Source organism: Diprion similis, chromosome 11 (genome assembly GCF_021155765.1).
Source record: "Diprion similis isolate iyDipSimi1 chromosome 11, iyDipSimi1.1, whole genome shotgun sequence".
In the NCBI taxonomy this organism is placed as follows: Eukaryota; Metazoa; Arthropoda; class Insecta; order Hymenoptera; family Diprionidae; genus Diprion; species Diprion similis.
The window spans coordinates 3,433,792-3,446,434 of record NC_060115.1 but is presented as its reverse complement, the minus strand read 5'-3'; the positions used below and the strand labels follow the sequence as shown (position 1 = coordinate 3,446,434).

Sequence of the window (12,643 nt, the reverse complement as noted above, 5' to 3'; positions counted from 1 at the left end):
TGAAATACTTATAACTTATAAACAATTACTATGTATTTCAAGATATCGACGACCGTGAAAGTTGCAGAAAAGCAATTATCATCTTAATATATATACAATTATACATATATAATGTATACCTAATACTAGTGACGTACGGTGTCAATTCAGAAGGAATACTGGGGTGTCGATTAGTTAGGTATAGCTATATATATTATATAACATATATGTGACGTGTGAAGAGCGTACAGACCGCTGTTTGTTTAAAAATTTCTATACGAAGCGTGATGTGTACAATTTTGGGCTTCGCACGTAGCATATATACATATACGTATATATATTTATTACTATTTCTCATTGTCAGTCAGCGCGTATTTCGTTGACGGCAGACCACGGACTTGTAAAACTATACATAATTAGGGATAATAAGTAATTACTAATTATATTCTTGAAGGCATACGGTGCAAATTTGTCGACATTATCCGTCTGAAAAGAAAGTTGACGTATTTTTTCTTTGAATTTATTTATAACGTATAAGCTGTGAATATTATGTTTTATAGAAAAGGTGCGTCTACTGATATTCATCAGTATAATATGTATATATATATATATATATAAATGTATGTGTATACAGTAGAACCTCGATTATCCGAGCTATTGCGCATCCACCCTATAGCTCGAGTGATATAAAATAAAGGGACAAGCGCACATTATCGAGTCAATGAGTATTGAAGTAACGCACATTTTTACGTCGCAATCTCGTACACCACTACAGGCGTTAAAACAAAGACATTACAACACGGATAACACGGGGTTATGCAACTCCGCGAAGAGGTCGAATAATCAAGTCGGATTAAACGGGTTCGATTAATCCCGTATGTAGGTATGTATAATGCGATCGGGGTTCCTCTGAACCCGCGATCGTTCCTCGGCGGCTTCTTGATTATTTGAAAAATAAATGATCACGTGACGCGTGTTGTTGTCGAATATGAAACGAGATTCGAGCCGCGCGCATGCGCGTGGAATGCGCAAGCGGCTGCGCAGCACCGCCAAATTGCATCGGAAAGCGATCAGCTGCGCCAGTGACTCGTGCGTAATTCTGACAGTGAACTGGTCGCGTGTGTATTCCGAATCGTGAACGTTAACGTTACTCTAGCCCGCAGGTGGCAATTGCTCCGCTGTGAATAATTGCTACTTCTTGTTCGAATCCTTGCCGCCATCCTTGTATAATGACGGAAGGGTTGGATCACGACGAAGTTCATATATCGACGGTACGTACTTATGTCATGGTTTAATAATATATTATGTCGATATTTTTTGGCTTCCGAGGGTGCAGGCAAGAAGTAAGGTGACGCCGTGGTAACTAATACTTCTTACTTATGCTATAAGCGTTGCGTTGCGTTGCGTCGAATCGTCGCGCTTTCCACTCCATAACGTAGCTGTTATAAGTTTTTGCAATAATTGCGCATACTTAAATTTCCCAATCACGCCTTTCGTTGATTTTGTTGTAAAGGTTATCTTTCTCACTTCACCTCATCGTGTAACGTGAGTGCATTCGATAGAAACGCCGGCGTTTGAGCGTCGCTTTTTTTTCATCCGATCGTGGAAATCTGTGCTCGTCAAACGATTTTTATCGGCGTAGAAATTGTGTGTGTCTTGAGAAATCTTTGTCATCCACTTGTGACACGTAAGTTTCTCGCGCGTTCACGAACAAGTGACAGTGGACTAGATATCATGTGGCCTTGAATGTGTCAGAATGAATCTAAGGGAAATAGAGTACGTAACGTATAACGTGTAACATGCGTAGTTGGGTGTTTGTAATCCGTTCATTCACGTGATTAGTTGTTGTTGCACGCTAAACTTGACCAGATAAGAAAGTATTGAACCTGACAAGGGCTTCCAACCATAACCAGGAATATGGAACTCGTATAAACAGAGAGCATAATACGTCGCCTGACGCATGAAGCTGATTGTACGAGTGCCTGAGTCACAACAAGACTGCAGTCGTCGCGGCTATCAAACCCACGTTTTCATTCAATTTCAGCCATCGATAGTTGCGACGTTTGACAATAAGACGATCTATCTATCTTAGATAAAATCATCTGGATATAACGCACACATGTGCCGACGGTAATCGTATCGGCACGTGTTTCCCGTTTGTGTTACACTGTATATACACTGTACATTTAGCGTGTACTGTTTGGAGTGGAAATATACGTACATACATTAGGTGATGATATGAATTCCTAGAAAACAGGAGAAGTTTGGATAGGTCCTTGCTAGTGGTAGTATTTTTTTTGTGTTTTTCCAAATATACAGTATAACTGCGGTCAAATGTTGAAAGAGGAGTATCTTCTACAAGTCTGTTGGTTAAAAACGACACATTGCTCAAAAAATACCAATTTTATGTCTTGTTTCGGAGAATTAACATGACCTTAATACAATATTAATATCGCACATTAAACACTTAAACTCTGAACGTTTCGTTTTGTAACGAGATTGTCAAGATCGATAGAATTGCACGAATTGTTTGAACCTTATTTACTAATCATTTGGTATTACGTGACAATTCGCGAATTTGCCTGCTTGCCGATGAATTCATTGATAGTCGTGCGCGTGTGCCAGGTATTATGTATCTACATACAGTATCGGATTTCCTTAAACCGTTTGTGGCGTCAATAGAAATATCTGCATAGGTTTGTTTATTCCGGATTACGTCATTGTAAACACTTCGGAGCGTGGTTTGCCTTGAAAAAGAATTAACTTGTCGGTTACGGCGTGCTCGAAAACTCCGCCGCGACGCACTCGTATAAGGTACATTGATCCGAAGGGGAACGTCTGACGCGGTTATTATACCGCTATGCATACTATATAATATAATAATACGTATGTTTATTAGGGTGGTAGTTAAATGGAAAATCATGTTGGATGGTGATAATCGGCTCGAAATGTATAACAAGTTGCTTTCTAATTTTGTCAGATTTTTATTCTCAACCCTCAGTCTTCCTGTGGATCGTATATTTCACGCGAGTGGTGGGTGTTAAGTTAATTTAGTAAATTTTTTCTTCATCTGCATTTTTCAAGATATATAACGCCGGATTTTATACTTTAGTTAATCTTCGTTAAATTTAGAATCGTCGTTACTTTCGATTGGATAGAAAGAAGATATGCCTAAAAATTCCATTCTAGCGCTCAAGAATTAAGTACAACAAAAACAGGCCAGCAAGGAGACTCATGGCTTGAAATAAAAATCTGTAAAAATTAGAGATTTGTTTTTGTTTATAATATATTTAAAGCCGATGTACGACCATCCAACATTGTATACCTATGCATGATACAGGACACTGATAACTAATACGAATCGTTAATTTTTAGCCCGAGTTGATAAGACTGCACGGTTATCCAGCCGAGACTCATCATGCCTGGACGAAAGATGGATATCGTCTTGAAATGCATCGCGTTCCCCGGCCCTTGTCCGAGAGGATACCCATTGGAACAACTGCAATGGACAAGCCTAGTCCCGAACCGTCGGGATCGAGTGAGGATTTACCATCAGCTGCCGGAACACGTGGATCTCCAACCGTGTTGAATGAGAGGCCGCCTGTACTTGTTCTCCACGGTCTTCTGTCTAGCTCCGCTGACTTTGTTCTTCTTGGGCCGCAAAGGGCCCTCGGTGAGCTGCGCACTTCCGTAAACCAATAAACGACCTGCTATCGAATTCTTGATTATTTATCGTGGCCGTCGCAAACAGAAACTTCCGGCACTTCTATCCAGTGCGACAAAAATATTTACCGTTTTTTATTCGCTGCGTCACAATTGATATGTACGATATATACCTGAGCGATTTCGTCGAAGGTTTCTGACCTGCTTCAAGCAGATTACCAATCCAAGTTACATTTCAGGACCGTACTTTCACTTGTGAAAAGATATCTCTATCTGACTTAAGAGCCGGCGTGGACTCGCAATTGCAGCTACACGGAAAAATATTTAATACAAATTTTACATCTTTTGTGATGAATATATGGACAGCACTTTTTTGGAGTCAAAGTTACGTCAATTGTGGTAGATCTTCCTAAGCATACTGTAACTCTACGGTTGGTTTTGTAATTCTTATTATCAGTTTTCTATATTTCTCCACGATTGCTGTAAATTTAACGCTAAAAGTTTAGTCCACATATTCATCACAGGAGTTGTAGAATGTGAAATATTTTTTTGTTCCTCTAACCTCTTATTTTTTTGGATTCCGCATCAGCTGTAAGTCGGGTGTAGAGATATAACTTGGCATTCCAGAAATCGCTGTGCAGCCCTAAAACGTTATTTCGGATGCTAGTCTGCTGGCTAAGTGTCGGCAACCTTCAAGAAAATTGTACCCAGTACATAATGTACAAAACATCTCTTGAGAGAAAATATCTCGAGAACTAGTTGAATTTTTTGAAAAAAAGGAGGCAATTAGGAATTCTCCACTTTCGGCCACATATGTCTTCTCTAACTTCGTAATTTTTGCGACCACGATAGACGTGAAATGAATGATCACACGTATGTGCATATATTTTCAGTAAATCTATCTAGATGATCGGAGACAACGATAACAATAATACTGCAACTTCTGATAGGTTCTTGCTATACATTGTGCTGTTATATGTTCCCCCATGGTGTGCCAACTAATTACAAATGTTGACGTTATTACAGCTTACGCATTGTGTGACAGTGGCTATGACGTTTGGCTTGGAAACTCTCGAGGAAATGCCTACTCTCAGGATCATAAACAATACACGATCAAAGACAAGCAGTTTTGGGACTTTAGGTAAATTTACGTTCCCTTTCACAAATCTCATTATAATTCGCATATGCAAGCATCCAACCTTTGTCATTCGAAATGTCGCCTGTACCATTAACAGCGTGGCTTCAGTTTAACCCATCCCTAATGGACCAACTCGTTATTTATTTATTTATTTATTTATTTATTTATTTATTTCGCACATGAGGTTATACTTGAATACCTTTTGGAATATACGTACAATTCTCTGCGTGAAAGATAGTTAGATAACTGAATGCTAGAGTCAAGAGTGTAGAGAATGGTGCGTCGAAAAATACTGCAGATTAAGAAACAGCATGCATAATTTGAAAACTGGAATCGATTACGTGAGCTCTTTTCGGGCAACATATGATTAACCCATATAAGTATGTCGAAATATGTGCGTAGATCTAAATAATTGACTAAATTTAGGGTGATTTAAGTTAAAAAATAGAAATAAAAAATAAAAATAAAAAAATAATCTGGGTTTTGTCATATATGAAATTTCCGTCAGAGTGTTTTATATTAAATAGCTTTAAACATCTCCTCTTTCGTTATTCCCTTTTTTTCTCACCGTAAAAATGGTGAAAGGGTAGGTTTCGAAAACGCGTATAAATTCGAGAAATTATCCGCTTTCCGAAAGTTGGCACGAGATGGGCTACTACGATCTGCCAGCGATGATCGACTACATCCTCGAAGTAACGGGGCACACGTCGTTGTACTACGTCGGTTACAGCCAAGGCACGACGATTTTCTACGTAATGGCGAGTGAGCTGCCGGAGTATAATTCCAAGATCAGGGCTATGGTCAGTCTGGCGCCAATCGCCTTTCTGGCGCATCAAAGAAGTCCTCTTATCAAGTGCACCGTACACTTCTACAATCTTATGGAGGTAAATAACAAGCATTCCCTAGATTTAACCGAGTCATAAACATTTTCGTATTTCGTTCAGCCTCTGCATGTCCCCCATACAGCTAATTCTAAGAATGTAGATACCAGCTGCAAAGGGGTTTGTCATAAATTTTGGCTGGTTTACATTTTATGTGATTAATAATTCATATGTAAATCCTGAATACGTTCAAGTTGTTGTTAATACTGAACGAGCTCTGATCATAATATTTTATGGAATAAATTTCACTGGTCGAATTTAAGACCGACTAAATATTGTTGCATTGACCTTTTCTCAGCATAGAAAAGAACTTGAGTGTTTTAAACAGCATGACTGATAAAATCTTGGGGTATAATATTAACTAATGCAAATCATCTTAAATGTGTATCCGATTTACATTATATCCGACTCTCATACGAACTTGGTTCATACTTGCATGAATATTCTACGATCTGCACGTATATCTCTTGCAATATATTTATACTGCGTCTGCTTAATTTTGTCTACAGTGGGGTTCTTCGTACTGTAACATTCACCAATGGTTTCCTCGAAACAGACTCCAGGCTCGGGCTCTGGGTACGCTCATACGCAACGCTCCTCAGACTTTGACGAAGAGCGTGTGCACTTCGTGGCTTTACCTTATTGCTGGCTTTGGCAGCAATCAACTGGACAAAGCGATGTTACCTCTAATTTTCGGCCACTTTCCCGCTGGCTCGTCCTACAAGCAGATTATTCATTACGGCCAAAGCGTTCAGTCAGGTAAGTTGCATAAGTGTTATATCTATAGATTGTCTACAGATAAACTTTCTCTGCATTCATTACAACGGAATGTACAAAAATTTATAAGCAGCGACCAGATGCAATCGTCGTTTACAAATATGCTGTAGCTGTTTTAGACACTACGTGAATTTATCTTTGGCTCGACTGTTCGGTACGTCGGTAAATATGACAAAAAAACACTATTTACTCGTTTGCGAAATCATGTGCTGGATGAATACTTTCGTATACCTGTAATGTGTGTAGACGCTAGTTATACGCGAGGTGATTTTTCAGAGTTTGTGATTAAATCACCTGCACTATTCACTTAATGACTTGTGATTTAAAAATTGGCATCCACCAAAATTGCGGTAACTCGATGTTTAAAATGAAAACTTGTAATCCTCTACTATTATTAAGAAAATGATATTCGAGTAGCAATAAATTTCTGTATGACGTGGAAAGCGTCAAAACCCAGGGGTGAATCATTTTCGAAATTGTGTACACCTGCACATATCGATTCCCCAAAAATTTCATTCATTATTTGTAAAAATTAGAAACTTCCAAAAACTGAAATTTTCATTATTAAATATCAACTTTCCTATTCTACGAATAATTCACACTTCAACTTATTGTCAGCAGCTACAGCAATTGATATAGAGTCACTAATATAAATAGCGAGATCATAAATATTGAGTTGACATCTATTAATAGTTATTGCTCAGCAATCCAGCTCCCGTCACGGATACCATTACAGTGGTTATTGTAAATGATATTGAAAATCTTACTGATTTGACGAAGCGGAAGCACTTTATTTAATTCATGTAAGTGAATGGTCCGCCGTCATTCAAACGTCTCATTACAGGGTCTTTCCGAAAATTCGACTACGGGAAGAAGAAGAATTTGGAAATTTACGGTAGCATCCAACCTCCCAAGTACAACCTTGACAAAGTCAAAGTCCCCGTCACGATATTTTACAGCGAGAACGACTTCATGACAGATCCACGAGTAAGTTGCGATATCGTCGATACCATTAAACGATACTTATTAAGTCTTACAAATTTTTAGTGAAAAATTTATAAAACGTCTTTTCGGTCAAGTCCCAGAGCTACTCACAGACCTTTAGAAGTCGTTGGTGCTACTTTACAGTAAAGTGACGTAACATTCGAACTAAATTCGAAGGTGAAAACACTACTAACGACAATGACGGTCCAATAAAAAAAGTGCAGCCCAAATTGTAGTTTTCAATAATTTCAATAATCATCTCCTAATGAAATTTGGTGCAAACTCATTTTTTCACTTTCGGTGAGACCGTGATCATTTAATACATTCTCAGAATACGTAGAAATTGAATGATGTAGCGCAATTAAGAACATATTAAGGTATTCCTAATCTAGAATTCAGTCGTTTCGAAAGGAAACTTCCGGACCGTGAATTGAATTCGACTAATGAGATACTTATTTAACAGTTCAGTCATAATTAATGACGGTGGTGAGATTCTTTAAAAAAGTTTTTTAACTTTGAAAATACATTCCACATAATCTTCTGGGAGAGAAGCTTATTCAATTTGTACATAAAGAATTTCCAATTTGATTTACTCGCTAACGAGACTCCCGAAATTCATACAATTTAGCTGACACGGTCATTAACAAGACGAATCTAATTAACTGTTCTGCATCATCTCTATCGAATGCCGGCGTCCCTCCGTAACTACTGATTTCGTTTTTTAATAAATGTTATACGGTGTCACGTGGGCTTGTCGTGTGGAAAATTATAGTGTACAGAAAAATATCATTATTTTGCTATTAAGATGAGTAGAGTGCTCAACTGTATAGTGAATGTCACTTGGAACGAACTCTTTCAAGTCACGCGGTCACCATTTACGCGTGCGCAACTTTCGCCCGAGAGTATTTGCCGTGACTGTGACTGCGCATTGGCAGTGATCACGTGACTTAATTGGCAGGGTCCGTTTTAAAAGGCATTCACAGTACAATTTTGTATCACAATCACTGCAGTTTCGATAACAATACCGAATCAATGAGCAGCGACCTTGAAAATTCTAGAATTGTTCTTTAATATTGCCATTATGTAATTGACTGTATTTCGCGTGTTTGTAGGATGTGGCGCGGCTAGCGGATAAACTACCCAACGTCATCGAGAAGTACAAGATCCCTTATGCCAAATTCAATCACATCGATTATCTGTGGGGCGTGGACGCCAAGACCCTCGTATACAACTATGTAATAAAAATTCTAAAACGATCGTAGCATCGAGTTGTGTAATGCATATGCATCGAAAGCGAACAATCCCATGTAATTCGAAAACGAGGATGGACGACAAGAGACAATGGACGTCGCCGTTCTCTAGACTGCGCTTCACTTGGAAGGTGTATATCTGGCTACGTGCCTTCAGTCTTCTTTGACCCAACCGTGCACGTCATGGACCTGATGTCTTGGTAACTTGGTCAAGTAAGGCAATTTCCGACGACTTTTTGATTGCGCTACTACGAGGTAGCTGCATATTCTTATTCGACACATATTATATATTCCGTGTTCACATTTTTACTCATCCCCCCGACCCCGGAAATACGCAGACTCTGCGTATCTAGTTGGGGAATCATTAGGAAATTAGCTCATAGTTAGGGACAACGTGTAACTCATCTTTATTATACGATTTTTACAGTATAGAAGTTTCCTGCCCATACTCGTTGTGTTAACTATAGCCCCCAAATAATGACAGATTTCGCTCTCTGGCATACCAGTGAACAATTTTTGATACGCTTTCCAATAATCATTCATAATCTGTAGTGATTTTTAGATGTTGAAAGTGTACCGATCAGCTAATGTAACCATTTAAACTAAAAAAAATCTAACCATATAATGACTGAAATCGAATTGTAATTAATAAAGACTAATTACTATGGCTTCAAAAATGTACTGTCGGCTCTATGTTGAATTAGTCCAAAATTAACATGTATGTATAAATCATTAAGCTTTTATGATTGTAAATAAAATATTTGTATTATTTGTCGATGGACTTTGTTTCATTCTTGTAAATCATGAGAAGGTATACTTCATAATTCAATTCAACAACCTATTATTAATTCTTGCATGTATGTGAATTGAGTTTATCACATTCCATTCATATTGTACGTCGATTTTACACAGATAGTTTTTCCCATACGTAAGCCATAGCTTGTGTTAAGGAGTTTGGTATTTTGCCAGCATATAAGGTTTTTGTTAAATGTCATTGCCGTTTCTTTGTATGGTGTGTGAGAAATTTTAATTGTACACGGAGTATGTTTGTGTATATTTGACATATGTCTTCAGTCACAGTGAAGTCGATAGTTGGTAACGTTTTTGTGAAATGAAACTACATTTGCGCGTTATGGGTAACTTTTAAATGCCACACCGTGGCGAAAATATGAATCGGGAGTGTCACGATAGCCGTCATGAAAATGTGAGAAGGGGCTGTAAGAAAGTTTTTGGGACTGTCACGAAAGATTTTGTAATTACGATAATTTAGAAGGAAACCATTCTTTATTATTTTATCATGCATGGTACCATCCTCTTAAAAATCTTTACACTTCAATTGATGGCGAAAAAATTTCATTTCTAGTGCGCATACTGTGTTACAGGCATCGTTTTTATTTTCTTGGCTTCTACAGCCACAGATATTTCGACCTAGAATTGTGAGAAAAGCGAATATGATAATTCCTTATCGTTTTGTATGCAGATAATTTTGACTTTCGAAGAAACGCTGGGGTAAAATCAATTTATATGCTAGATAGATGTATTTTTTCGACTATGACGATTGCGCAGAGCTGCAGCCAAAAAGTAAATATGCCAAGTAAAGTAAAGTGACGTAAGTGAAATAAATTTTAGGGGCTCTGAAACTGATCCCCTTAAGAGTCGAAGCATATAGGCGCGAACATTATAGTTTGACAATGAGAAATAACATCATAAGAATTATAGCTTGGATACACAATTATTGAGGTAAGCAATTGATGACAAGCGATGTAAATTAGATTAAATTACGGGAAATTACAGGTTGGGTATGCAGGTAAAGAGAATTATATACTAATTATCGAGGTAATTTATGTGGCCCGAAATAGCTTGGGACAGTGTTTTGCCACGGGGTGAGGGTGACTCATGGTTTAAGATCTTTTGATTGAGTTCTTGAAGGTACAATTGGTGGAAATACAGTTCTGCACGCCGATGCTGAGATGGAAAAATTTTGACTCCAAAAATCAGAGAAAAGTAGAGTAAACCAGCGGTGGCTTAGAAGCTACCGACAAACGAGACAACAATAAGTCAAAATACTAAGCATAATAAACTAAGAAGTGATGAAAGCATGCTCTCCCACAGAAAGTCATTCGCTTGACTACGTTGGAAAGAAACTTTCTCGTACTTTAGAATCCAGCGTGGAATCATTCCAGCCCATTTTTTTCGGTTATTAGGTACACGATACACCGTCTAAACACGTTGTGGACGGCGGATCAAAGGTTACGGGAAAAATAAATGGAATTTGCGACGGGTTATAAAAAAGGCGGGAGAGAAAATTGAGAATTTCATAACTCAAAGCTTAAGTTTATTCAATATGCCTTAAATTTGGTACAAGTGTTTGAGTGTCAATGTAACGTAGGTTAAGAAGTTGAAGAATAGAATAAAAGTTTAGGATAAGAAATAGTACAAATATGCGGTTGAATAATGCAAGAGAAATATAATGATACTACAAAAGAATATGTGTGCGGTTTACGTTGACTTATGCAGTACATGAACGATAGTTTATAAGAATGTTGTCACACGAATTTGACTATACAGCTTGAGTTTCGACCTACTTTCAGGTGAAGCACACCTCTGCCAGGATCCAATATGCCATCTATAATATTTTATTGTTTGTATTTTCTGTAACGGATATTGGAATAAATAAAGTCTCCATTTTTAACGTGATTACTTGAAATTTTCTCATCTGTTACTTGTTTCCTGATCTGGATCGCTTATTCGCACTCCTAGGTGAGCAATTCATCAGACAAGTTTCATACAGATCGATTCCGTAACAAAAAATTTTTCGGCCGTAAAAATTCTGAGGAAAACTCCCTTTGGATTTTTAGCAAGAATTTCGACAATATTGAAAAGTGCTGCGATCAATTCTCTGAAGCACTATTCAAGAGTAAGTTTGCAGGGGATAACGATTGGGCGCAGGAACAATACGCTGCTAACAACGGATCTAAAGTTACAGCCAAGAAACAAAAGATGTGTTTCGTTCTGTTTTCAGCCGATGGTCTCTGCGTCGTAATTTCTCTGCTGTTGATCCTACGATTTTTCTGCTGTGTTATCTGAGTTCCTATGCGTCAAATTAGCCTAGTCAAGGTCATACAAATCGATTCCGAAACGAAAGATTTTCGTCTCCGAAAATGAACAAAAAGTGAGGCTTACCCCTTCGGATTTTTAGCGAAAATTTTAAAGATTCTGGAAAGTGCTGCAATAGATACTTGAGGGCACTATTCCGACGTAATTTTGCGAGAGGAATCGATTAAGCGCAGTCCCAATACGCTGCGAGCAACGCATCAAAAGTTACAGCCGTAAAACTGCTTATTTCCGTCCTCGTTTCTCTGCTGTTGGTCCTACGCTCTTTTTCATGTGTTTTTTGAGTTCCTGGGGGTCGATTTACTCCGGAAGGGGTTCTACAAATCGATTCCAAGACGAAAAATTTCCGGCTCTGAAAATGTGGAAAAAACTAAGGCTAATCCCTTTGGATTTTTGGCCAAAATTTCGACGAGTTTGAAAAGTGCTGAGATTATTTCTTTCAGGCACTATTCCGACGTAATTTTGCAAAAGGAATCGATTAAGCGCGGTCCCAATACGCTGCGAGCAACGCATCAAAAGTTACAGGCGAAAAACTCATGATTTTCGTCGTCATTTCTCTGCTGCTGGTCCTACGCTATTTTTGATGTGTTTTCTGAGTTCCTGGGCGTCGAATTAGTCTAGAAAACGTCATACGAATCGATTCCCAGACAAAAGATTTTTCGGCCGAAAAAAATCCAAGGCTAACCCCTTTGCATTTTTGGTGAAAATTTCGATGACTTTGAAAAGTGCTGCAATTATTTCTTTCAGGCACTATTCCGACGTAATTTTGCGAGAGGAATCGATTAAACGCAGTCCCAATACGCTGCGACCAACGCATCGAAAGTTACAGCCAAAAAACTCATGATTTTCGTCGTCAT

The 12,643-nt window shown here is 38.2% G+C and overlaps 1 protein-coding gene across 2 annotated transcripts; it reads left to right on the top strand.

Moving 5' to 3' along the window:
- Nucleotides 1-1,050: 1,050 nt before the first annotated feature.
- On the top strand, nucleotides 1,051-9,269 carry LOC124412321 (lipase 3-like). Of its 2 annotated transcripts, none has more exons than XM_046892096.1 (7): nucleotides 1,051-1,268; nucleotides 3,355-3,652; nucleotides 4,669-4,783; nucleotides 5,418-5,664; nucleotides 6,171-6,420; nucleotides 7,283-7,425; nucleotides 8,535-9,269. In XM_046892096.1, exons 1-7 carry the CDS (start codon nucleotides 1,209-1,211, stop codon nucleotides 8,682-8,684), a joined length of 1,263 nt encoding a protein of 420 aa, XP_046748052.1. In that variant the 5' UTR covers nucleotides 1,051-1,208; the 3' UTR covers nucleotides 8,685-9,269. The 2 variants fall into 2 exon arrangements, with proteins under 2 accessions (XP_046748052.1, XP_046748053.1); XM_046892097.1 differs by having other exon boundaries at nucleotides 1,052-1,250.
- Nucleotides 9,270-12,643: the final 3,374 nt, after the last annotated feature.

What these genes read in the sequence shown, in the direction of transcription:
- LOC124412321 (XM_046892096.1), top strand. Translation starts at nt 1,209, where the DNA reads ATGACGGAAGGGTTGGATCACGACGAAGTTCATATATCGACGGTACGT. An exon ending in TGGGCCGCAAAGGGCCCTCG is followed by an intron (nt 3,653 to 4,668) that starts GTGAGCTGCGCA and finishes ACGTTATTACAG; the next exon opens with CTTACGCATTGTGTGACAGT. An exon ending in ACTTCTACAATCTTATGGAG is followed by an intron (nt 5,665 to 6,170) that starts GTAAATAACAAG and finishes TTTTGTCTACAG; the next exon opens with TGGGGTTCTTCGTACTGTAA.